Source organism: Oscarella lobularis, chromosome 16 (genome assembly GCF_947507565.1).
Source record: "Oscarella lobularis chromosome 16, ooOscLobu1.1, whole genome shotgun sequence".
NCBI classification, from domain to species: domain Eukaryota; kingdom Metazoa; phylum Porifera; class Homoscleromorpha; order Homosclerophorida; family Oscarellidae; genus Oscarella; species Oscarella lobularis.
The window spans coordinates 1,846,142-1,869,845 of record NC_089190.1 but is presented as its reverse complement, the minus strand read 5'-3'; the positions used below and the strand labels follow the sequence as shown (position 1 = coordinate 1,869,845).

The 23,704-nt window shown below is 48.0% G+C and overlaps 11 protein-coding genes across 12 annotated transcripts; 3 read left to right on the top strand and 8 right to left on the bottom strand.

Moving 5' to 3' along the window:
* Nucleotides 1-59: 59 nt before the first annotated feature.
* On the bottom strand, nt 60-2,242 carry LOC136197008 (uncharacterized). 2 transcript variants are annotated; one of them, XR_010672349.1, is made up of 6 exons: nt 1,344-2,242; nt 828-1,288; nt 423-773; nt 310-370; nt 172-256; nt 60-117 (listed from the first exon to the last, which is right to left on the bottom strand). XR_010672349.1 is itself a non-coding variant. In XM_065986688.1 (3 exons), exons 1-3 carry the CDS (start codon nt 2,037-2,039, stop codon nt 419-421), a joined length of 1,512 nt encoding a protein of 503 aa, XP_065842760.1. In that variant the 5' UTR covers nt 2,040-2,242; the 3' UTR covers nt 356-418. The 2 variants fall into 2 exon arrangements, 1 of the variants encoding a protein (XP_065842760.1); XM_065986688.1 differs by lacking the exons at nt 60-117; nt 172-256 and having other exon boundaries at nt 356-773.
* On the top strand, nt 2,082-3,785 carry LOC136197013 (uncharacterized). Its single transcript, XM_065986694.1, has 10 exons — nt 2,082-2,130; nt 2,181-2,244; nt 2,295-2,394; nt 2,475-2,581; nt 2,644-2,853; nt 2,904-2,985; nt 3,039-3,095; nt 3,152-3,325; nt 3,388-3,471; nt 3,521-3,785. The coding sequence occupies exons 1-10, from the start codon at nt 2,121-2,123 to the stop codon at nt 3,686-3,688; spliced, it is 1,056 nt and encodes a 351-aa protein (XP_065842766.1). The 5' UTR covers nt 2,082-2,120; the 3' UTR covers nt 3,689-3,785.
* LOC136197023 (ran guanine nucleotide release factor-like) lies at nt 3,737-5,816 on the bottom strand. Its single transcript, XM_065986707.1, has 10 exons — nt 5,555-5,816; nt 5,403-5,505; nt 4,732-5,352; nt 4,574-4,656; nt 4,407-4,523; nt 4,308-4,356; nt 4,210-4,256; nt 4,100-4,157; nt 3,926-4,041; nt 3,737-3,877 (listed from the first exon to the last, which is right to left on the bottom strand). Exons 4-10 carry the CDS (start codon nt 4,639-4,641, stop codon nt 3,772-3,774), a joined length of 561 nt encoding a protein of 186 aa, XP_065842779.1. The 5' UTR covers nt 4,642-4,656; nt 4,732-5,352; nt 5,403-5,505; nt 5,555-5,816; the 3' UTR covers nt 3,737-3,771.
* LOC136197016 (solute carrier family 35 member E2A-like) lies at nt 4,674-6,089 on the top strand. The gene is made up of 5 exons (XM_065986697.1): nt 4,674-5,204; nt 5,305-5,358; nt 5,415-5,487; nt 5,539-5,660; nt 5,713-6,089. The coding sequence occupies exons 1-5, from the start codon at nt 4,681-4,683 to the stop codon at nt 5,918-5,920; spliced, it is 981 nt and encodes a 326-aa protein (XP_065842769.1). The 5' UTR covers nt 4,674-4,680; the 3' UTR covers nt 5,921-6,089.
* On the bottom strand, nt 5,950-8,234 carry LOC136196930 (solute carrier family 2, facilitated glucose transporter member 3-like). Its single transcript, XM_065986588.1, has 12 exons — nt 8,031-8,234; nt 7,785-7,975; nt 7,609-7,724; nt 7,417-7,550; nt 7,214-7,364; nt 7,105-7,160; nt 6,928-7,056; nt 6,769-6,873; nt 6,617-6,718; nt 6,462-6,567; nt 6,280-6,407; nt 5,950-6,226 (listed from the first exon to the last, which is right to left on the bottom strand). Exons 1-12 carry the CDS (start codon nt 8,232-8,234, stop codon nt 6,071-6,073), a joined length of 1,578 nt encoding a protein of 525 aa, XP_065842660.1. The 3' UTR covers nt 5,950-6,070.
* A 43-nt stretch (nt 8,235-8,277) lies between these two features.
* On the bottom strand, nt 8,278-10,629 carry LOC136197007 (solute carrier family 2, facilitated glucose transporter member 3-like). Its single transcript, XM_065986687.1, has 13 exons — nt 10,478-10,629; nt 10,306-10,425; nt 10,080-10,252; nt 9,907-10,022; nt 9,704-9,837; nt 9,494-9,644; nt 9,380-9,435; nt 9,195-9,326; nt 9,034-9,138; nt 8,872-8,973; nt 8,716-8,821; nt 8,534-8,661; nt 8,278-8,481 (listed from the first exon to the last, which is right to left on the bottom strand). The coding sequence occupies exons 1-13, from the start codon at nt 10,556-10,558 to the stop codon at nt 8,308-8,310; spliced, it is 1,578 nt and encodes a 525-aa protein (XP_065842759.1). The 5' UTR covers nt 10,559-10,629; the 3' UTR covers nt 8,278-8,307.
* On the bottom strand, nt 10,592-15,985 carry LOC136196999 (rho guanine nucleotide exchange factor 10-like protein). Its single transcript, XM_065986675.1, has 20 exons — nt 15,823-15,985; nt 15,671-15,754; nt 14,740-15,611; nt 14,419-14,682; nt 14,239-14,355; nt 14,098-14,190; nt 13,876-14,040; nt 13,765-13,818; nt 13,616-13,710; nt 13,276-13,558; nt 13,095-13,216; nt 12,942-13,039; nt 12,742-12,881; nt 12,447-12,685; nt 12,303-12,395; nt 12,174-12,241; nt 12,077-12,118; nt 11,872-12,020; nt 11,647-11,824; nt 10,592-11,595 (listed from the first exon to the last, which is right to left on the bottom strand). Exons 1-20 carry the CDS (start codon nt 15,941-15,943, stop codon nt 10,673-10,675), a joined length of 4,200 nt encoding a protein of 1,399 aa, XP_065842747.1. The 5' UTR covers nt 15,944-15,985; the 3' UTR covers nt 10,592-10,672.
* A 119-nt stretch (nt 15,986-16,104) lies between these two features.
* LOC136197024 (retinal rod rhodopsin-sensitive cGMP 3',5'-cyclic phosphodiesterase subunit delta-like) lies at nt 16,105-18,016 on the bottom strand. Its single transcript, XM_065986708.1, has 7 exons — nt 17,205-18,016; nt 16,842-16,918; nt 16,727-16,789; nt 16,648-16,673; nt 16,445-16,570; nt 16,287-16,392; nt 16,105-16,231 (listed from the first exon to the last, which is right to left on the bottom strand). The coding sequence occupies exons 2-7, from the start codon at nt 16,889-16,891 to the stop codon at nt 16,150-16,152; spliced, it is 453 nt and encodes a 150-aa protein (XP_065842780.1). The 5' UTR covers nt 16,892-16,918; nt 17,205-18,016; the 3' UTR covers nt 16,105-16,149.
* On the top strand, nt 16,941-18,525 carry LOC136197014 (uncharacterized). Its single transcript, XM_065986695.1, has 5 exons — nt 16,941-17,092; nt 17,236-17,382; nt 17,432-17,530; nt 17,598-17,616; nt 17,682-18,525. The coding sequence occupies exons 1-5, from the start codon at nt 16,981-16,983 to the stop codon at nt 18,334-18,336; spliced, it is 1,032 nt and encodes a 343-aa protein (XP_065842767.1). The 5' UTR covers nt 16,941-16,980; the 3' UTR covers nt 18,337-18,525.
* Nucleotides 18,396-20,561, bottom strand: LOC136196929 (threonylcarbamoyladenosine tRNA methylthiotransferase-like). The gene is made up of 13 exons (XM_065986586.1): nt 20,091-20,561; nt 19,987-20,035; nt 19,819-19,939; nt 19,663-19,766; nt 19,445-19,611; nt 19,368-19,397; nt 19,252-19,337; nt 19,143-19,203; nt 18,955-19,074; nt 18,832-18,894; nt 18,693-18,776; nt 18,499-18,642; nt 18,396-18,401 (listed from the first exon to the last, which is right to left on the bottom strand). Exons 1-13 carry the CDS (start codon nt 20,559-20,561, stop codon nt 18,396-18,398), a joined length of 1,506 nt encoding a protein of 501 aa, XP_065842658.1.
* LOC136197002 (mitofusin-2-like) lies at nt 20,527-23,636 on the bottom strand. Its single transcript, XM_065986679.1, has 15 exons — nt 22,979-23,636; nt 22,883-22,921; nt 22,724-22,832; nt 22,563-22,673; nt 22,398-22,505; nt 22,244-22,339; nt 22,067-22,188; nt 21,887-22,013; nt 21,738-21,839; nt 21,371-21,688; nt 21,243-21,323; nt 21,058-21,177; nt 20,915-20,991; nt 20,730-20,864; nt 20,527-20,684 (listed from the first exon to the last, which is right to left on the bottom strand). Exons 1-15 carry the CDS (start codon nt 23,572-23,574, stop codon nt 20,615-20,617), a joined length of 2,211 nt encoding a protein of 736 aa, XP_065842751.1. The 5' UTR covers nt 23,575-23,636; the 3' UTR covers nt 20,527-20,614.
* Between the last annotated feature and the right edge of the window lie 68 nt (nt 23,637-23,704).

The window sequence follows — 23,704 nt, the reverse complement described above, 5'->3', positions numbered from 1 at the left end:
CCTCCGATTCGTCGCCCAGGTGGGCGTGGCGGTCCCTGTCCCGGTCGACGATAATCGGTGCCGTTCGTGTAGTTGCGGCCGTGTTTCGACAATTTCGGATCGACCATTGTGTGAAAACTAGGCAGAGAGATCCGTCGATGTTCGTAGACGGGCAAGAATGCGTCGACTTACAAGAGTACGACGAAATCGATTAATTTCCAGAACCAATCGACGAAGAAGCCGGCCCTCCAGCTCGGCCCTTGAGACAAGACGCCACCTAGAAGCACAGAACGCATCTAGAAGGGCGGAAAACGCGAGAAAAAGCCTCACTTTCCGAGACGTAAACCATCGCTGCGAATGACACGTCACGTTACGTCACCGATACCGTGCGCTAAAAAATACAAAAGGTATAAAAATAGTGTCAAGCCTACAAAAAAACTTACTTTCCATAATACCATCTCGCCAGAGTTTCTGGACTAACACCACAATGATAAGCAGCAAGTATAAACGTATTAAATCCCGTCGTTCTAATATAGCCTCGTTTGAGCCAACGACGTGCACTCGTCGTCGTCCCCGGACCGTCAGCAATTCGAACGCGTTCCTTAGCAACCGATCGAACTCTCAACAAAAACTCATAATCTTCCATGAGAGGAATAGGCCTGAAGCCACCCACATCGTCGTAGTCCTTCCGCCTTATAAAATAAGCTTGATCTCCGTAAGGAAGCAAAGCCTTTTCCGATCTGTGCCTCGTTCCCCATTGAACCATCTGCAGACGAAGCCTAAGCCACCACTCCCTTATAATAAGAAATAGAAATAAGACTATGTAATTTCTGTGGTGCCTCCCTTACATTGCCTTGTTTTCCTGCAGTGCATCTAGATTGAATCTAAACGCTCCCAGTTTGACACCCGGCGTGGCCAGGGTCTCAAAAGCAGTCACATCATATCCTTGGGGAAGTCGTGTATCAGCGTGGAGAAATAGCAGATTTTCATTGGTGGAATTTATGACGCCGTTGTGCAGTTGCTTTCCCCTACCCGGTTCGCTGCGGATGACTTTGATAGAGACGTTCTCCACGCCTTTGCCGAATTTTTCCACGAGTTCGATTGTCGAATCCGTGCTGCCTCCGTCAACAATAATAATTTCCAGCCGATCAGAACAATCAGCATTTTCAATGCAATTTTGTAGGGTCGATTCAATTTGATGCGATTCATTCAAAGTAGGAACGATAATCGACCAAGACGGCGACACCAAATCCTTCCAAACGACAGTACCAAGATCGCGATCAAAAACAGAAAGATCCTGAGGAAAATCCTGAGAGATACACGTGGTTGAGATCTTTCTTTTTCTCTCTCTCTCTCTCACTTACCACGTCGCTCAAACTCGTCGACAATTTCCCCACGGAAACGCCCAACTCCTCCGCTCTCCTCCACTGCTGAGCGAACACGGCCGAAGTGCCCCACTCGATCCCAGCCCCGCAAAACAAATCCTCCACATTCTCGACGCAATTCGAAACGTCTTTCGACAATCCAACGAGATAGTAACCCCCGTCGAGAGCCGCCCCGAGAACCATCCCATTTTTTCCCTCGCGAAGTTTCTCGAAACTTTCGCCCATGATTTCGCGACTTATGCCTGGAATGTCCGATCCCACGATAATCACCCACGACGCTCCCTCGCGAAAGGCGTCCTTGAAAGCGGACGCCATTTTGAATCCGAGATCGCCGTTCGCTTGTTGTCGACAAATTCCTCGTATGCCCAAACATTTGAGCCACGTTTGAACGAGTTGCTTTGTGCCGCCCCAATAGCGCAGTTCCACGTCGGCGATCGTCTCGCGAAGCGTATTCGCTGTCGTGAGCATCTTTTCGGTCATGTGGCGTTGAGCGAGGGCGGCGCCGAAGGAGCCCAGTTTGGGAATCAAACGCGTTTTCGTCGTTCCCGCGCTGGGATAGCGCGAAAAGACGACGACGCGTCGCGGAAGAGATCGCGCGGGTCGATTGAAGAGGTAGATGCCGACGAGACAGCCGACGGCACTGCCGACGGCGGCCAAAACGGCGGGAAAAGACATTCAAGACAGTATTCAAGACGATCGCCTTAGCGCACTCTTTGTTTGGAATTCGACCAATCACCGACCGCCCTTCACTGGTCGATGTCCTCAGGTCTAGTCGACACTTGCGTAGTCCGCTTCGTTGTGACGTACTCTCCACAGACACTCGCAGTCCTCCACCGAAACGCTCGCGCACGATGTCAACGCTAAAAGTCGGAATAAACGGGTAGGAGTAAAGAGTGCAATGTATCACCTTTCTCGATCTCACGTGCACAGTTTCGGTCGAATCGGACGTCTCGTCCTTCGCGCGGCCCTAGCAAAACCCGAAGTCGATGTCGTCGGAGTCAACGATCCATTCCTCGACGTTGAATACATGGTATGCACGCGGATAAACTGGTTTCCGCCGGCGTGATTGGCTCGTGGCTCGAGCGTGTCATCGCCTCTTATTATTATTAGGCGTACTTGTTTCGATACGACTCGACTCACGGCCAGTACAAGGGCGAAATTTCGACGAAAGAGGGAACATTGATCGTCGACGGGAAAGAAATCGCCGTTTACGCCCTGTAATAATTCATAATTACGATTTTTTTATATATGAAACAATCGTACCTTTGTTTTTGCATAGACGAAATCCCGCGGAGATACCGTGGGGAAAATGCGGAGCTGAATTTGTCGTCGAATCGACGGGAATATTCACTACAACAGAGAAAGCCGGCGTTCACATGCAGGGTGGGGCGAAGAAGGTAATCATATCGGCTCCGTCTGCCGACGCGCCCATGTTCGTTATGGGGGTCAATGAGGAATCGTATGATCCGGCCACAATGCATGTAATCAGGTAAAAATCAATAACTATATCTTTGTATTGACTTATAGTTTTTTAATTAGTAATGCATCGTGTACGACTAATTGCTTGGCCCCCTTGGCGAAGATTGTTCACGATGAATTCGGAATCACCGAAGGACTAATGGTTAGGATATGTAGATAACTGAAATTTTATTCTATTTTGATTGGCTATTTCAGACGACTGTTCACGCTACCACTGCCACCCAAAAAACCGTCGACGGGCCTAGCGGAAAGGTTCCCCCGGGTCGTCACTATCTACGTCATTTAATCAATGGATCTATTTTTGTTAGAAATGGCGTGACGGTCGTGGCGCCGGTCAGAACATCATTCCAGCGTCGACTGGCGCCGCCAAAGCCGTCGGAAAAGTCATACCGGAATTGAACGGGAAACTAACGGGCATGGCATTTCGCGTTCCCATTGCCGACGTCTCAGTCGTTGATCTGACAGTCCGTCTTAGTAAAAAGGTAATATAGGGGAAAGGGGAGGGGGGCCCCCTCCAACTGATGCAGCATGATTGGCTGCCTAGGCTACCTATGACGAGATCAAGGCGGCTATCAAAGGCGCTTCAGAGGGGCGTTTGAAAGGCATAATGGGATACACAGAGGACGAGGTTATTTTACTGGTATTATTTATCTATGACACTTACCTTTCTTTCTCAGGTCGTTTCTAGTGATTTCATAGGCGACACCCATTCGAGTGTGTTCGACGCCAAAGCCGGAATTGCTCTCAGCGATCAGTTTGTCAAGTTGGTGGCTTGGTATGATAATGAGTTTGGCTACAGCAATCGCGTCATTGATCTCATCATCTACATTGGATCAAAGAAGTAAAGAGAAAAAGTCTCTTTCTTCCAATGAACTCATGGCTGTGTGCTCATATTCTGTCTTGTGTCATGTCATTTAGTAAATGTGATTTAGTGTGCAACAACGTTTTCTGGGAATATTGACAGGTCGACTAGTTTTAGGCTTACGCAAATCCTGTAAAAATCTTCACTGGTCCACTTCGCCGCATGCTGCCGACTAAAACGAGCCCTTCTAAGCTGACTTCCACTTATTAGTGCTACCAACCTTGCTAGGTCAGGATAGGGGTCATTGAACGTTAGAAGAATATCTGTTGTGTGCTGAGGCAATCGAAGGAGAAACATCTCGGTGTGCACTTTGTGTGGGGGTTCGCTTGCTGCAGCCTACACGCGCGCCCAATCTGAAAATTCATTCATTTGCAAAAGCACGATGGATTCATACTTCATCGCGAAATTTTGAAACTCGTTGACACCCAATCAATCTGTACGCGTCGCAACATCTATAGAAGAGAAGCTAGTTTAATTAATGATTCACTTTGAATTATTTCTTACTGATGTAAAGCTATTTGTTCTTTCGGTATTTCAGAAACAGACTCGATCTATTCACAAATGTATGCTATACGACTACGCGATATCTCTAAGTAGGGAACCTTCTGGTCGCGCGACTGATTCGATTCGGCCAAATCATTGAAATAGTATCTGCACAAAATCGATTGTTTTTCAGTCTGTTTCGGGGTTTTTGAGCCTACTCGGCGGCCTGGGTGCCTTGTACGTCGCCGCTGTATTCGAGAAGTTCAATGAGAACGCTCTGGTCCGTCTCCAAATGAGCGAACACCTCCTGATTGTCGGGAACCTGACGAATCTGACTAAAAGAAGAGTAAATATTGCACCAGTGCATGGGAAAACGTTCTAGAACCTTATATCTACGCTGCAACTCGGCAGAACGCACGTAAAAGCTCCTCCAAACAACAACTTGGACGACATTAGGCCTAGAGTGCGCTAGATGTACAGTAGAATATTGTTATGCTAATGATCGCCGAAAGATGCGACGGGCTCGCGCGCAAGACGCTCTACCTTATCCTCTGGTACGGTTTCAGCCTCGGCACGCTCTTTCTCAACAAATACATCCTCACGTGGCACGGAGGATCGCCGTCCCAGCTCGCCTCGACGCAGATGATCGCGACGACCTTGTGCGGCGGCGTGCAGCTCGCTATTACGCGCGCAACGCGTCCGGGACGCGAATCGAGCTCGCACGCGCCGTCGTTCGCGCGAAACATGATCATTCTCGGCGTCATGCGATTCGTTACGGTCGTTCTCGGTCTCGTAAGCCTCGCCAACGTCGCCGTGTCGTTCACGGAGACAATCAAGGCGTCGGCGCCTATGTTTACCGTGCTTATTGCGCGATGCATGATCGGGGAGCGTACGGGACTCCTCGTCAATCTATCACTCGGGCCTATAATGGCCGGTTTGGCTCTTTGCTCGGCAACCGAGCTCAGTTTTAATGTTCTCGGCTTCGCCGCCGCTTTGTTCAATAACATCGTTGATTGGTAATTTACACGCCCCTGTTAATTAATTAATTAATTAATTAATTAATTAATTAATTAAAGAGCTAGTCCCTCGAACCTGAATGTTGTTTTCTTCTCAAAGCTTTCAGAACGTTTTCTCCAAAAAGTTGCTTAGCCAAGACACTTACAGCTATAGGTACTGTATGACCACAAATATTGAATAGCTTTGCTATATCTTACCTCAAACTCCAGTCCCGTTGAACTTCAATTCTACGCAAGTGCTGCGTCTTTTGTCCTGCAGCTACCTTACTGGATATTTTACTTTGTACACACCGCGTACCTCCTATCGATAGATTATGAACATTTTTCTGGGTAGGAAATTCCTCAAAAACCGTCATCATTTCTCATGTGGCTCCTTCTCGCCGACGGTCTCCTTTTTCACCTACAAAGCCTAACGGCCTATGCTCTAATGTCTCTAATATCACCGGTGACGCACAGGTGAGAGAGGAGAATTGCTCATCTTTCGCCCCTACTATGCCTGTATCTTCAGTGTTGCTAATACCGTCAAAAGAGCGCTTCTCATTTGGCTCTCAATTCTCGCCTTCGGCAATCCGGTCACAAATCTCAGTGCCATTGGCACGGCGATGGTGATAGCCGGAGTTGTTTTTTATAATCGGGCAAGACAAGCGGAAAAAACTACTAGTTCTTACAGAATTATTCACGTGCCTTCAAATCATTTAATTATTGAAGAAACTTAGAGGAAACTATTCTGTACTTTTTTAGTCAATTGATTTTAGATATATATTGATTTAGTTTTTTTGTTCTCGAATTATATGACACAATCATTTTCGAATATTTAAAGAAATAAAAGACTGATCTGAACGAGAGATATTGTGCGCAAGGCAATATCATCTCGAGACTCGGCCATTAGCGCGGTCTCTTATTTTCTTCGTTATCTCATTGACTGACTTGCCTTTTGTTTCGAACATGTAGACGTAGACGAAGATCCAGGCGATGCCAGCGACGCCGGCAAGCACAATCATTCCATAGGGATAGAAGAAGTCCTAAGAAATCCATCGATTAACTAATTCATTATTCAAGGGAAGAGACTCCGTACAAAGAAACTCGGAAACGCGTATCCCATTGCTCCGATGCTAACCCAATTGGCAAGTTCAATGAGACCGACTGCTCGCACTCGCGGTCCCTGATTGAAAACTTCAGATCCTGATATCCACGAAACTGGACCTGTATCAAAGAAGCCCATCTAGACAGGAATGCAGTCAAAGGTGCTGGCCATACCCGGTCCTATCGCAAAGCCAGCGGAAAGAAGCAGACTGCTGGCTATGGTTAGAATGTCTGGAAGCGTTATGCCGCTGCCGACTTTGTGATCACTGTAAAATCCTACCTGCAAACAAATATTAGACGCTACCGAGTTGCGACTTTTCGTTGGGTACTTTGAAACAAAGTCCGATCGTCACGCACATGTTCGATATCATTATGATGCCAAAACCGTAAAGAAGGAGAGATCGTCGTCCAATAGAATCGACTTTCCAAGCCTCAATAGAAACGCAATGACAATAGGAAGTGAAATAATTAATAATCTTACCACAAGCACAGTCAACAATATTAGAAAGACCCCTACGAGGATGGTGACTATGGCTGGAGAAGCCAAGCCACTTTCTTCGAAAAGTTTCGTCGAGTAGAATACTACCTATACAAAAAATTGCAAAGATATATTTAAACTTTTCTATGCTAGACGTGCTACCGCGTTCACTCCCGAAATTTGTCGCGCAAATCGAATTCCAAAGTTGACGAGCAGAGGATATCGGAGATGAGGAAGTCGAAAGAAGTCCGCAAGAGTAACCTTCGCTTCTGTCGCCGTCTCCTTCTCAGTCTCGAGAAGAGACACACACAGTCAGCTATAGAGCAACGTTCCGCTTACCTGCAACTCGACGAGCGCGCTGGCTACATTGTTGGCACCGTGGAGTCTTCGTAACGCTTGAAACCGACTCGATATGAAAGTCGGTAGAGTTTCTAAAGTCTTTGCTCACCGTCTGCCGCCTTGCGTTTTTCATTCTGGTGCAAATAGAGATGACGAGGCGATCGCGGAAAGAAGGGAAGAGAGAAGAGCTGAGCGCCGGAAAGGACGACAGTCAATCCGAAAAGATATCTCCACCCGTCATTCTCTCGAGTCCCAAGCACCTGAAAAGTCAAACCTATGCGCGTCTATATGCTAAAGAAACTCGAATCCTACCTCGGGTATGCCTAGAATTTCGGACAAGAAAATAAAGCCAACGACGCCTAGCTCAAAGAACGTGCCCACTAATCCCCTAATGCTAGCCGGAGAAATTTCAGACAGATACACTTGACCGACAGTGATACCGATCCCTATGTACAACAAGCGCACATCAAAATGAAATTTCCAGAGCGCAAAAAGTCCCAGTACCCGAAGCAAAACCACTGACAAATCGCCCGGCTAAAAAAAGCCAAAACGAACTACTGAGGGCCATCATCAGAGCACCGGCGACAGCGAAGACATTATTTAAAACCAGAGTCCATTTCCTGCATGGGGACACCACACCATCAATCATCGACGCGAACACACATCTCCGACAGCTCCACCTTCCAATCGTATCAGCAGGGAATCCGGCGACGATGGACCCGACGAAACCGCCGACGGCGAAGAGAGCAAAACCGAGAGCGTAGAGATTCTCGCCGCGAACGCAACGCAAGTGCGTGCCGAATATCGACGCCGAAGCGCTGGCGACGACGACGGCGCGACAAGATCGATTCTCGAAGTGACTGATGACGACCTATGGGGGAGGTAGAGTCGCATGGAAAATTCAAAACGCGAGGAGGAGATCTCACGTCGATGGGAGCGTTGATGACGCCTAAATGATAGCCGAAGTATCCGGCGGTGCCGAGGACGATTGATACGGACGTTTCGATGAGACACGGGGTTAAGACGTCGGCAATTCGGCGTTTTCGCGTCGTCGTCGAGGGGCTCGGCGACGGCGAAGGGGGGGCCGAGTTAATAGAGGAAGAAAGGGTCGTCGTTTCGTTGAGATTCATTTGCGGGTGAAGAAATGATTAATTAAACCCGGATACGAGGAGGGGGGGGATGATCTCTTTTTTTTTTATACTGCTATTGCGATTCCACTCGCTTGTACTTTTTCTTAGAGTCTATTCGATCTTTGAGTTTACTTGTGACCTCTTCGACTGATTGGCCTTTCGTTTCCGGTACGTAGTAGTAGGTGAAGAGCCAAAAGAGGCCGCACAGTCCGGCAAAGAGAACCATTGCGTAAGGATACAAAGAATCCTAAAAAATCTGAAAATCAGAAAAGCGTCGTATCTGCGCGAGACGCACTCACGAATATCGTCGGGAACAAGTATCCGACAATTCCGTTGCCCGTCCAATTGACGAGACCCGCCAGACTGACGGCTTTTACTCGCGGAGCCTGCGTGAATAACTCGGGACCAATAAGCCAAGGAATAGGACCTAGAACAAGAAAAAATCACAAAAAGCGAAGAGGGATTGCGTGTGAGCGCTCACCTGGTCCCAGTGCGAAGCCTGCTACGATGAGAAGGCTGCTTAGAACGGCAATAACTCCAGGCGCTGTTACGCTATCGATCTCCTTGTGACCGCTATAGAAGCCCACCTGGGGAAAAGAGTTATTTGTGGGGGACGTCGATATCTGTCTTCGTTTACTTGAAAACAAAACGCTACGGATATGCAGAGGTGAAAGAGCACCATGCTGCCGAGTCCGTAGAGCAGAAGCGTTCTTCTCCCCGAGCGATCCATCAGCCACACCTTAGAGATAACAGAAATAAGGCGATTTGTAGTTTCGCTTATCGTATGGATCTTACTTACAGCAAAAAGAGTGAAAATGATGAGGACGACTCCCACTAAAGTCGTCGTTGCCGCCGCTGAAGCAACTCCAACATGTTTAAAGATTTTCGTCGAATAATAGAAAACCTAATAAAAAAAAGACATCAATGCAAAAGTCTCATGTACTATTTTTCCCTCTTCACCCCATTGATTCCAGACAATTGTTGACTCAACTGAAGTCCAAAATTAATGAAGAGAGGATATCGAAGGTAAGGATTTCGAAAGAGATTGAGATACGACACGTGAGGCTCAGCCGCCGCTCTATCCGCTTCCAGCTAGAAGTCTACTTAATTGAAAAATCCCTATATTCTATTCCTATTGTTGTTACTTGAAGTTCTGCTAGCGCAGACGTAACGTCGTCTTTCCCGTGCAATTTTCTCAATGCTTTTAAATAGAAAAATTAAGATCGGGGGGGCCCCTATCTTTTTTCTGTCCTTTGTACCTTTTTCGGCTAGATGCACGTCTTTTTTCTTTAGAAACAAATATCTCGGCGATTCGCAAAGAAAGGGCAACGAGACCAATTGAATGCACGACAAAAGAACGGGTAATCCAAACAGAAATCTCCACAAATCGTGCGACCGAGTCCCCAGTGCCTTTTAATCAAACACAAGGAAATCGAGAATCCAATGACAAATCGTACGAACAATCTCACCTGGGGTATGCCAAGCAATTGAGATATGAAAATGAACGAGACGACGCCCACTTGAAACGCCGTGCCAAGCGCACCGCGAAGTCGAACGGGAGCCACTTCCGCTAGATACACAGGCGCAATAGTCGTACTAATGCCTTCAAAAAAAATAAAAATAAAAACAGATTTCAATAGCCTGTGAGAGGATTTCATCGGTCTCTCTCTACCTCCGTTAATTCCAATAATAAAACGACCCGCTGTCAAGAGAGGAAACGAGTGGGACAAGGCCATCATGAGAGCTCCGGCCAATGCAAATGCATTGTTAATCAGCAAAGTTAATTTTCTAAAAAAATTAATAGGATATACAACATCATTATTTTTGTTGTTGTTGTTGTTGTACCTTCCTATTCTATCTGCTATTTGTCCTCCGATCAGTGCGCCGACGAATCCGCCGAAGGCGTAGATCGAAACGGCGAGAGCGTAGAGATTTACGCCGCGACGACACTCCGCCGGCGAATCGTCTCGAGCCGTCGCCGAATTGCAGGACGAATTGACGAATTCGCTTATGATGACCTGCAAAGGGGCCCTCATTCCGATGTGGCGACGCGCGATCGGCTTTCTCTAACGTCCATTGGAGCGTTCATGACGCCCGTTTGGTATCCGAACTGCGTTGCCGAGCCGGAGACGATCGATACGGCTGTTCCAATGAGAAGAATCGTTGCATTTCGACTGGTGGTGGAATTTCGCTGCGAAAGTAAGCTGCTGCGAAAGCAGGCGGCGATGGCTTAGAAGACGTACCGGTGCGTCGTTTGGAAGCTCGGCGCCTTCGTCTTGCGCCTCTTCGTTGACGGAAGAACGATTTGAACGTACTGCCATCATATCCTGAAGCACGTTAGAGAAAACTCATCCGAACAAGAATACCAGGATGATAAGAAACTAATTCAGCAATGCCAGTCATACAGAAAAGCCACTAAAAAATAAAAAAGGTGTAGTCTAATAATCAATTCTCCAAACGAGCACCCCGGCGTCGTCCGCTTCGCTTTCGCCGGGCGCACAGTATCCCTCGCCCCCGGCCAAAACCATTCTATACGCCACCTTTTCGCCGCGCACTTGATCCAACGTCTTCTCGGCGACGTCGTCTTTCAAATGCTGATCATCGTAAAACACCGAATTCGAAACATCTTCAACGACGGACGAATCCGCGAGCTTAGCAGCGGCGGAGGCTTCGCTCTCAGCGACAGCCGCCGCCTCCGCCTCCGCCTCCGCCGCCGCCGCCGCCGCCGCTTTCTTTACCAAATCCCACGGAATATCATAATCCTTGTCGACCCCAGCCGACGACGTCTCCCCACCGTCGACCCCATCCGACGGCGGCGGCGGCGGCGGCGGCGAAGGCCACGACCGCTCCCCCACACTCGTCTCCCCGCTGCGACTAACCTCCACCGGCGTAGGAGGCGGCGGAAGAGACAACGACGAGTCGTCGCCGACCTTCGTCGGAATAGGAGGCAACGGCCTATTCTCCGTCTCAGTCTCGTCTTTCCCCTTCCCCGGAAAACTAACGTAAGCCGGAGAATCGTCATCGTATTCCGCATCTTCGTTGTTTTCCTTGATAAAACTTTTTTCCGGCTGCTTTTTCTCCTCGCCGCCGCCGCCGCCGCCGGGACGATTCGGCGGCGACAGTGCCGTGCAGAGGAGAAAGCGCACGGGGCCGCCGCGAAAGCGATGCGCGCTCACGCTGCCGCGATCGGTCGTGAGAGGAACGCCGCCGAGACGCGCGACGGGTAGCGCGACGACGTGGCCGTCCGAGAGGCCGACCCAGAGGCGACCGCGAGCGGCGAGCAGGGACGTGATCGATAGGGTGGAAGCGCCCGTTTTGAATCGGGTCGAGCGGTGGCGCGACGGGACGCGAGGAGCGTTGTCTGCGAGCGGGGACGTTGAGTTTGCCGAGTAGAGGATCGCGTCTCGTTTACCTTTGGGGGGAAGTCTTCTGACGAGATTGCCGACGCTGACGGTTTGGAGGAGTTCGCGCGTTTCCGTGTGATAGAGATGGATCGACGAGGTGCCGTGGAGACCGAGCCACACGCCGACGCCGACGTGGACGATTTTGCTGATGACGTCCGATTCGCTGGAGTCGATTTTGAAGGAGGTCTAAGAAGGAAAGTCATCGGACACTGATATGAGATTTTTTTTCTGACCTCTATCTTGAGACTGTCCGCATCGATTGCTGTTACCGAATTGCCTGATGCACACCAGACCTTGTTCTTGGCTGGAGACAAGGAATTGACTGACGTCTTTCCGTCGCTAAGCATCAACGTGACAAGACTTTCAGAACTCCAAAGAGAATCTTGGGGAACAAAACAATAGCGTCATTCTAATTGATTATTTTTTTTCAGACTGTACCGAGGACAGTTGAATGACGGAAATCGTTGACCTTTTTAGACACTTATAAAAAACGCATTTTTTAAAAACTCGCTTCCTTTCAAAAGTAAACGTTTACCTGCTTGGATATTATATATTGAAACCTGTCCGTCTCCCAGTGCAACGAACACGCGATCCCCGCAGATTCTACGCAAGACAAAGAGCTCATAGAAAAACGTAGACAACAAACCCCGCGCGACTTCTTCACTTCATGTCTCGCACAGAAGCGCTACACTGAATCTGCAACAACGGCTTTCTTTCGACAGCAGGCCGATTCATCTGACATCCAAAAATATAGATCCTAGAGATGAAAATTCTATTTTGAAATAAAAAATGTTCCTCGTTCTCTTACGTGCCAGATCTCGTCCCAATCCACACAGTCGGCCTGTCATCGTCATAACGTCTCTTCAGCATGACGAAAATCGAACAGAGCGGAGTCGACGTCGTCGCTTGAAACGTCTCGACGACATTAACGCTCAAATTCTCCTCCGACAAAATGCTCACAATGCCCTTCTCCTCTCGCTCGCAGCACACCCAAACAAGAGTCCTCGCCGGACTCGCTCCCTCGTCGAAACAAGCCCCACAACAAACCTTAAGTACTCAACTGAATTTCGCGATTACGAATTAATTTATTTAATCGTCGGCACCGATGATTCTCTGAGCGTGGGACAGACTTGCAGGCCGACGTCGAATAAGGGCATGGACGGCGAGAAAAAGTCAGCGGAACCTAGACCGCTATCGGGATCGTCTTCACCCGGCATTAACCAACCAGGATTGTTCTGTTTTCCTGCGGGGAAAAAAAATAATCTATTAGGAAAGAGTATCTTATATATATGTGGGATTCTACTTTGCTTGAGTCGAGTCGTTTGCAATCCTATAAGCCAAGCCTCCTTATTCTTCGCCGATTCCATAATGAACGTGTAAACGGCCTCGGTCCCCGGTTCTCTGTACGTACCAGTGTTTATTTCTCGCTCGTCGCCGCCTTTGTTTTAAAGCGTACCTATGCGACGGCAACAGCATGTCAAGTCGACCCCCTTCTTGCTCGCGAATCTTTTCGTCTATCGAGACGATTCGCTCCTGAAGACGTTGACACCATCGTCGCGTTTTTTCCACGTCGAGAACCTTTATATAAATTTATAGAGAGAAAAAAACGAATACCTATCTATGAATTTTCTTCTCGCCTTGTATTTGTCTTTTAGCATAGCCACGAGACCGGATATCTGACTTACGATTGCAAAATCCGATAGATAATCGTCCCGTTTCTGACGGAGTCGCGAGCTCCGAGCGTCCAAGCCCTCGTCGGCGTCGAGAAAAGACGGCGACTTTTGCCGCTTCAATTTCTCGCGTTTGAGATTTTGCCGTTCGATTAGACGCTGCTGAAGAACGTAGTCGACGTCGACGACCTTTACGTCGGACAGGGGAACCATCCACTTGAACTTGAATTTGCCGTGATAAGCAGCTCTCCTAATAAAAAGAAAACAATCGACTTAGAAAAAATTATCTATTATTTGTACTACGCACTTGTCTTTGACTTTGAGAAGCGTCGCACAAACCAGAACGTCGTTCAACATAAACAAACAGCAACGGCGACCAACGATTCGACCTTTTTTCGTTATCTATAAAAAAAATCCTATCGAGAGAAATATTGTGGGGGAAACACGTAGCGCTACTTGCTGCTCCACAAAATCAAGCCGGACAAATCGCCTCTCGTTTTGCTGCAGTGGCTAAAAAACAATAAAGAAATAAAAATCTAAATTAGCCTCTTTTCCGTCGTCTCTTACCTGTTCAAGATGCGTCATTCGCTTGTCGAGTTCTCGCACGTACGATCGAGCTTCTATGGCCCGTTTTCTCTCGTTGAGCGTGTCGGTGAGAAACTCGAGTCGCGTCAACGCTAGCTGAAGTGAAACGCGATCGGGATGACCGACGCTGCAATAGCGAAGCATATCCTAAGACATAACAAAAAAATCATTCAAAGCCTATATGTGTGCATTATCAATTACTACCTGTAGACAAAGAATGAATTGCGGGAAGCGTTGCACCGGTTTCAAGAGGAGACTCTTTATGTCCAATTTGTCTGAGGACACCGCTCGACAGTCCTGTAATTATGACGTCAAAAAACGATTCCATTCCAGGTACTGACTTACTTCGAGAAATTTTCTAAATGAGTGACTCTGCGACGATTCTGCATTCAGTGTCTCCATAGCGATTTCGAAATTGTTTATAAAATCCGTATAGTCGTCGGCAACCATTTTCTTATTAAACTAAAAAAATTCGAAAAATGCTCTAGAGCGAATATTCATATTCAATCTTTGTCCCCCACTCACCGATCCCTCGAATATATCTCCAATTTTTATCATGGCATGCCATTGGGCCACTCGGCCCGACAGAGCGATGAGAAACATGTTGTGATGCATCCAAATCTCGCGGACTTTATGGAAAATCTTCTCGACTTTCTCCGCGCTCAGCGTCACGCCGTGGCCGCCTTCGCTGGCCAAAGGCGTCGCGTACATGTCGACGAGACGTCGCAGGGAATCGACGTAGCTGCGCTCCGTGGACATGATCGTGTCAAGTATAAGATAGCGTTTGGTCTAAGGGGAGAAAATAGGGCGATGCTTACTATAGTAAATGGCCCTTTATCTACTTACTGCGTCTCGGTCGAGTCCCGTTGGCATTGGCGGAAGAATTGCGCATCTCTTTCCTTTGATTGACATCGTTACCTTTTCCATGAGAGCCTGACTCAAGTACGGATTCTCCGGCAAATTGCTTCGACGTCGCTCCAGCTTTCCCTCTCGCTCCTGAACGACCGAAAACCTCGGCAAGAGAAGATGCCTCTCCTTCTCCGCTTCCGTCAAAACCAAAGCCGGTTGCCGATCGTCATTCCCCTCGTCCGCTCGCCACTCGTCGATCACCTCATCCGAAGCGAACGAATCGGATTCGGATAGAAATTCCGTCCCGTCGTCGAGTTCCTCGACGGAAACTCCCTTCTGTCGAACCTCAACGACCTCATAGTCGTTATTCTCAGGAGTAACGCGCTTGGACTTCACTTCAACGGGCTCATACTCGTCGCCCGTCTCGCGCGGCGTCACCGGCTCATAGACGTTCTCCGGTTCGACGTCCGCCTTCTTCAATTCCGTATACCGTCGCGTCGGTGCCGCCGGATTTTGTTTCGACGAAGGGGGCGTGGCCGCGTCGGGAGCCGGTGCCGTGAAGGGCTGAACGGGCGACAAGAACGGATTGAATCGGACTTCGGTCGGTTCCCCGTCCGTTGCTATGGGACTGCTCGTTGCTATGACGCCTCGAATGTCGTTATAAACGACGCTGCTCTTTTTTCCGCGTATTTCGGCGCCGGATGACGGCGACGGGCTCGTGACGACCGTTTCGTAATCGACTGATGACGACGACGGTTCTTCGGTGGGCGTGGTCGCTTTGACGTCAGAGATAAAGAGGACGCTGTCGTAGGCTAGTGACTCTTTTCGAACGACGTCGTCTTTTTTCGGCGGTATGTTGACGTACAAAGCTACGACGGGGCATACGGAAAAACTCTACGCTCTAATAACTGTCAATGTTATTATTTACGGGTAGGCGTGGTCGGTTCGTCGGTCGACTTTTCTGCCGTTTGATGCTCGCCTGTTGTAGAAGACTGCTGCGCGATTTCGTGGACTACACGAAACAAGGCGGAGCGACTTTTCTACTAGTGTTTTGGCTGGGGAACGTGAGAAAAATCGTACTCGCATTTCCGTTCGGTGCCTTTCCAGCGAAAATCGCATATTGACTCTCGGATTCTGCTCCCGGAAGAAAGAACTGTCCGTCCGACGACGCCGGGAGACGATCCGACGAGGGATCGGCCATCACCGCTTCTTCGTTACGCGACCGGACGCGACCACGCACGCAAGAGTCGCAAACGCGCGCTAGTGCCATTCAGTCGACGACGACTGACAGACCACACCGGCCACACCAGCAGGCTCCTGGACACATGGCCACACCAAACCACACACATATTGACTCGCCCATTCTAAATGTACAGCGTATGCATGTTCAAAGACCATTACATTCCGTCAAACATAATAAAGCCGCACAGCAGACGTGCTTACAAGGAGGTCTCCATCAAAAAACTTCGTCTCAATTACGACATTTCCGCTGAAGAAAAGAAAATTCATTTCAAAAATCAACAGAAGAATCAACGATATCAAACCTTAGAACGTTAGCCGGCATCATCTGTCCTTCGGGCGCGGCTTCAATTAGAGACTGCCACGTGTTCGTGGAGCCCGGGATGACAAAACCAAAGTCAAAGGCCCACTCTAAGAAAACTGCTATGAACGTATGCGTGGGCGTGGAGGTGCCTTTTCTTACCTTCGAGTCCTTTCCCTTTGAATATGACTCTCTGCTCTAATCGAAACTTTTTCATCTCTTCGGCTGATGAGAAATTGATTTCGCGCGAGACGGCCTTGCATTTGAGTATTTTCTTTGGAACGCGAGCTGAAAAATAAATATTTCAATGCGTTACGACGCGTCGTAAGAATAGTCGAGCCAAAAGGCGTTTCTCGGAGACCGACCTTCGTGTTCGACTCCCGGAGCCGATCTAAGAGACCAAGTTAGTTGCAAAATAAATTAGCGAGTCGAAGCAAAACGTACAGGTCATCGCTTCCCTGCCATAAAATTTTCCCTGTGCCCGCATCGCGGAGGTTCATCCAGTTTCTAAACGTCTCAAGTCACGAGAGAGCACCGTAAATGGCGTTCGATTCATTACAGTTTGAATCCGCAGAGAATTTGTTTCGCTTTCGCGTCCGTTGTAGCCATCGTTCACGCGCATGCCCCTCGACGTTTCTAATCACGTGTTGACGTAACTGCTCCATTGCGCTTTACAAACGCGAATAGAGTGTCGCGCCATGCTTCGCATGGCAAACGTGGCACTAATTACAAGCGTCGTAACTCTGATCGTCAGTGTACGCGGATCGACCGAAGGACAGAACACCACGAACACCACGTCAACAACGCGCGGTAAGAAGGCGCCATCCCACGTAGAAACCACACACTCGACGAAATATGTTTCCCCTTGCCGTCCGCCCCAAAAAAAAGACCCTACCCTCCCCATCTAGAAAAGAAGTCTCACCTGTACTTCCGGTCAACTTCTTTGTTCTCAGGCCCAACGCCAACGCCACGACGACCAACCGAAAGTAGCAATGCAACGTCGTCGACAACGATATCGACAACGACGTCGCTTCGAACGACAAACACCTCAACGACAAACGCCTCAACGCCACTTCCTTCACCTACTCCCACTGACAAGGGTAATTCCGCCTACACATAGTCTCTATTTAGCATCGTTCGTATTCTAAGGTCACTTCGTGATTATTGTCGCTTCCGCGAGCGGCGGAGGCGGTCTTCTCATTATTATTCTAGTCATTTCGTGCTGTTGTTGTTACTGTCGTCGCAAAAGTGAGTTTTCGGAGGCGGGGGGAGTGCGATGACGATGACGAGATTTTTTTATTGTCTCTTCGCTTAGGGAACTTTGAAATCGAAGGGTGATCATTTGTACACTAATATGCCCCGCCCCTCTCGTCTAAACGCGCGATTTGTCTGTTTCCAGGGCAACTAGACGAAGTCCGTCCGAACGAAAGGCGAAGACGTTGCCTCGAACGGAAGGCGTAGGCGGAGAGGACGCAGAGTACACGTACGTTGCGCAGAAACCCGCGTGGTCCTTCTTTTTCAGCCGAAAAAAGAAGGCGCCGCGCGACGGCGAAATACCGCTGCCGCCTTTACCGGATGACGCGAAAGCACGTAAAAAAACGAAATCGAAAGGGAAAGAGGGCAGTCCGTGCTACGTCGACGAAAAGGGGAAGAAATCCAATTTGCCGCCCGAGAAACGAGCGCGTACTAACAAAGAAGAGCATCGGTACCTGGAGCTGGTTGGCGGGGCCGAATGCCAAGTAGAAGATTACGAATCAGTTGAAGCCACGAGGTCGAAAAATGGTCCCGGATACGTGAACGTACAGAACGAAAACCCGACCGAAGACGGCGGTTACGCGAACGCCGACGAGTGGTTAGGAGCGGCGGGGAGTTCAGAAAAACGGCTAGAGGAAGACAAGGTGTATCAGAACGCGAATTCAGAAGAAGACAACGATTATCAGAACCTGAACGTCGCCGATCTCGAAGAGGACGACGCATATCAGAACATGAATGTGACAGAAGACGACGTGTATCAAAACGCGCCGCAAGAGGACGACGTCTACGAGAATGCGTAATATTATGACGTCATGTAAATCGTTTAGAGGATAAACTCATATGACGAAGTAGATAGATACTAAGCCTAATAGAAAAGCCGTAAGAAGAAGACCTATTGATAAAGATGGATTATTTTTATCGTTGGTTGAGTTGTTTCTTATTTGATATGCTAATCCACTAACTGCGCCCTTTCGCAGGGGCTTTGATAATGCGGTGCGGGTCGCGGATTCATTGAGAATCTTTCCCACTAGATAGTGCTTGCCTGTTTCGGTGATCTTCACTCGGATTCGTTTTCCCAGGAGGGAATCGTCTTGGGGAACTAGTACCTGTAAAAAATCAATAATAGGTTATCGAATTTCTTGCTGTTTGACGTCACTTGTTCGTAGAATTTGTTATGGGCCACGTAGTTTTTCTTGTCTCGCGCTTCTTCCGTGACTAGAACCTCCTGAATTTCGCCAAGCTAGATGAACGCAAAGTGAACTCAATGAAGACAAAAGCTCCCTTCTGATTAAGACTTTGTGGTCATATGGATGGTAAGACTGAAACACTTTGGATATTTCTCGCGTTCGTCTTTTCACCTGGAGAGAAAAAAATGCAACGTTGTGGCCATATGGGCATTAGTATGTATACATAGATACCTCTTCCGTGGGAAGTCTTTTCATTCTGGCTGCAGGAGTTCCAGGACGAGGATAGAACTGATTGATGAAAAGACTGGGAAATTGATAATCTCGAACTAGCTGAACAGTCTCTTCAAAATCCTTTGAAGAAAAAAAAACGCCGTCACGTTCTCATAGAGTAAAGACGCAATGAGATAACACGGTTACACCTCTTCTGTTTCTCCAGGAAATCCGCATATAACATCAGTTGCTATGGTAATACCGGGCACCCTTGAAAACAAAACATTAGAAACTAGAAACGCGAGTGGTGTCCCTTACTTCTCCTTGAGAAAATCTACTACGCGTCGAAATTCGGCAGCAGTGTACTCTCTCTTCATGTTAGCTAAGACACTATCTGAAGCTGACTGCACGGGTATATGTAAAAATGAGTAAACCCGCGGATGAGCTAATAGCTTTGCCATTTCCTACAAAAACAATTTGTGGAGTATACTTTCAACTATCTATTAGCTACCTCAAGATGGTCTAAAATGTAAGGCGGATTCGTCATTCCAAGCCGAAGCATGGCTCCGTCAGGAATCACCTCTACGAGTTGCCACAGCAACTCGGGAATGGAGCTCCCAATATCTCGACCGTAGGCCCCTGTATCTTCACTGGTCAGCCAAATCTCGCAAACGCCCTCTAAAAGTTATCACGTCAACGTGTATGCTGATGCACGCATCAATTCTTTGCCTTCGAAGGATTGCTCTGCTCGAGCAACAATGCTCTCAGGCAAATAGCTGGCCAAATCCCCGCGCGCTTGCTTCGTCTTACAATAGGTACAATGATTGAGACAACTAAGTACAAGTCGATCTTTTTTCAACTCCTCATTTGCATTTGTATACGTACCCTGTGTTAATTGCAATAATCTCAATTAGCGGATTGCGTCTGATTTTAGGCAAGGCTAAATCGGCTCCGCCCACTCGACGACCGTCCTTTCTCTTACTCCCAAACAAACGAACGGTATTTCCTACAGAGGGGGATGATTTTCTATAAAGATATATATGCATCTATCGCCTTTGAGAGTTTCTTCGACCACTTCAACAATCCGGTCTATTTGCTGAACCTACAGAACAAAGAATCAAAACAAATCACTTCAAATTAAATAATCTCATTATTACTCCAACGACACTAAGTCCCTTGAGCGCTCTGTGATTCTTCTGCGCCTGGGGCACGCATCCAGCCAAGACGACTTCTTTTCCCATGTCTTTGGCACTTCGCACCGCATTTACGAATCCATCCTCCGATGGACTTTTCACCGTGCAACTGTTTAGAACCCAAAGACGAGCAGCTTCCGGGTTATCTAGAGGAGGCGTGACTCCCTGTTCGATTTTCTCGTCTTTTCGTAGGCGTATACCGGTTATCGTGTAGCCGAATGATGCCAATTGGCCTGCCATGTACTCTCCGTCGCTGCTGTTGTGCGAACAGCCCCACGTTTTCATGTAGATCGTCTCCAATCCGGGAATATTCGACTGCGTCAAATTCGGCTCGTCTGACGTCGTCGAGCGCAGCTTTCGCGATAGAACGTGTTTCTTGTTCGAAACTCGAGCCGTGTCGTCGAGAGAAAGAGTAATATCTTCAATATCGTCCATTTCGAAGAATCTCTAAGGTAGGCATGCGCAGTGTATCTGTTCAGGCACTTGGCCTATTCTTCCTCTTCGAGATAGTTACGTGAAAATTTCTCAAATTCACTTCTAAACGTTTCCATGTCAAATCTAAACCGAAAATAGTTGATTATATAATAGAGAAATTTGGCTCACATGTGTCCGTTGGCTTTCTTTTCCAACTCCGTACTGACGTCAATATCTCTTTCCAACTTACTCACGTCATCATCGAGCTGCTTCAACGCGTCCCCAAGTATGCCCTTGAGATGAGAAACCGACTTAATCAGTTCTCTATACAGAGAAAAATATTCAGAAGACCACACAAAAAAACAATCCCTTACCTGTCCACCTGCTGCTTGCAATCTCTGCTCTTCATAGTCACCACAGTACCAAGCTTATCAGCCGTATAACCAACAAACTAGCGACATCAATCAATCAATCGATCAATCAATCAACCGCCGATACGTCATCCGCATTATAATACCTGTTCCTTGAAAGCGTTCTCCTGCACCCTCGTTGTCCAACATAACCTCTCGTAACCGTATAAGCACAGTAATCCCAAGCCAAGCGTCGCAGCCACTTTCCATCCTATCGTTTGCCATATCTGAAGAACAAAAAGGCGCTGCAGTAGCCGGGCGTACAAGAGAAACCCCATATTTCCTATATTACAGCTGCTCCCACTGTAATGGCGGGCCACACAGATTGCGCCGTGATTTTCTGGGACATCCAAAGAGCAAACGAAGGCGCATCCTCAACAAAATGTAATATTAAAAACAAAAGTCACGTTTTTAACTTACTGTTTCTACCGGCACTGCGTTTCCCGCAACGACCTGCGGTCCCAGCCAATGACGCAATATCGTCATACCCCACGAAAACTTGAACTTCAAATCAGGCTGAAACCTGGCGCAGATCTCCCCAAAATCGAGTTCATAGCAAAGCACGACGTCTTGCGACGAGACGACGTTTGATGTGTCCATTTGAAGATGTTGAGGAATAGCAGACTGGACAGTGCAGAGCATCTCTTGTTGAGCCTGTCGCATCAACTGCGAAACGGAGCTATTGCACGAAGCCATCATCTTCTGATCGAACTGAGACTCCAGATGACCACAGAGACCCTGAAAGAAGAGATAGAAATAGAGGAACAAGGTCCTAATTAAGTCGTACCTCGTTATAAGTGTCAAGGTTGTTGACTGAGAAAGGATTAGCCGAGTATCCGTTGACGAGTTCTCGAAGACGTTGAATTTCCGTTTTCAATGCTTCTTTCACCTACGAGACAGTCCACGCGTTCGTATCTAAGAGAATGATGATCGTACCAGGTCGTGGACTCCCGAAGTCGTTTCCATTATTTTCTGTTCCCATTCCTTTTGCGAGTTTTTCCTCGTGCGGTCGATTTTCGCTATTTCCTCGTGTCGGTCTTTTAGCGCATCTTTGCATTGGGATCTTGAGACGTAGAGAATGTAGCGTGAAGGGTATCAAAATGCGTTTTTCTTTACTTTCTCGCTTCGGCAGTTGATTTCATATTGATAAGCATCTTTTCCGTCTTTTCGCTTATGTGCCGACCGTTGATGACGTGCTGTTTGAATTTGGTGCTTATTGCCGATTGGGACAAACATGCCTTATATAAAAAAATTCAATCAATAACAAGATACGCCTCTGTCTCTGTTGCATACCTCAAATTTCTTTTCAAATGTTTCAAATTCTCTCAGTCTATCGTGAGAGCCTTCTGCCGTCAAACTGTCAAATCCTTCGGTCCTAGATTGTAGCACCTAGTCCCACCAGGTTGATTAGTGAATTGATGGCCAAAAATCATTCAAGAGCACCAACTTCTTTCGCCGAAACAAAGAAGACTCGATCTTCTGCCATCGTTTTCTCCACAACGCGAAGTTCGTTTACGAGGAAATCTTTATCCTTTCTCAAGTGCTGCTCCCGAACCTAAGAACGAGAGAGTCTAGACGCAACGTCACAGAAACTCCCGTAGTGAGTGCAAACTTTTCTCATCGTCTCCTGATCTTCGCCAGCCGACGCGTCCCATCGATTGTTCAAAATAAAAACGTTGGGTTTCGAAAGTCGATTGCTGACTTTGTGAAAAAATTGTTTTTCCTATACGAAGACGTATCTTGTCTTTAAGCTACGAGTTCCCTAGCACTCACCGTTGTCATGAGAGTCGACTCGGCATTGGAAACCAAAACGAAAACGTCAGCATCCAAGCAAATCTTATCAATCCAAGTATCGGAATCGGGACTGATATCAATACCAGGACTGAACAAAGTAAATAAAAAAGAACATCAAAATTGATTAACATCGCGTGCCTGTCGACAAGCTCAACGTCCTCCTTGAGCAACCGACACCTATTAAAAAATTAATAAGCAAATGCTTAATTAATTATGGGATATTGGTCATCTCACCTTTCCCTCGGCCAAAAAACTTGCACCATACTCTCGTGCTGCAGCGACGTCTCCTGCAAAGAGCTCGCCAACTGCTGCACCGTCTCGACATTCTGTCGCTCGTTCGACCCGGAAGTGAGCAGGTAGGGCGCATCCGGACTATCCGTTCCCTGAACGGAACAGAAGCAGCTCGTCGTGTGCCCGATGCCGGACGGAAGAATGGACTGGTGAAGCATTGCGTTGATGCAGCTGCTCTTTCCGTTGCTCGTTCGACCGAAAAAGACGACTTTCATCGAATCGCGTCCGATTACGTCGCGTATCCCTTTGACTTGATTCGCGAACGTTTCCACTTCGGCTATCTCGTCCGAGCGCTCGCTTTTGCGAAAGATCGCCAGCGTGCGGCTGAGGACGTTCTCGAGACGGTTGAAGAGATCGCTCGCTCTCTTCTTCGCCTCGCCGAAGCGGCGTAAGGGGTCCGATTCGCGCGGTTTGGGTTTTACTGCGAGAGAGTGAGACGGCATACCGGCGACCGTTGCTACTGATGAAGATCGATAAAAGGCTTTCTTTTCTCTCGAGGGATCATCTTGCGGCTTCCAAGTCAGGCTAGATTCTGCCATGTGTACGAACTTTCGACTTTTTTAGCGCACGTAGCGTTGGAGTTACGGCAGTGGTTTGCCCTCTAGTTTCTTCGCTAATATTACACCGAAGTCAATAGTAGACGTTCTCGAGATGTAGTAGTACATTTTT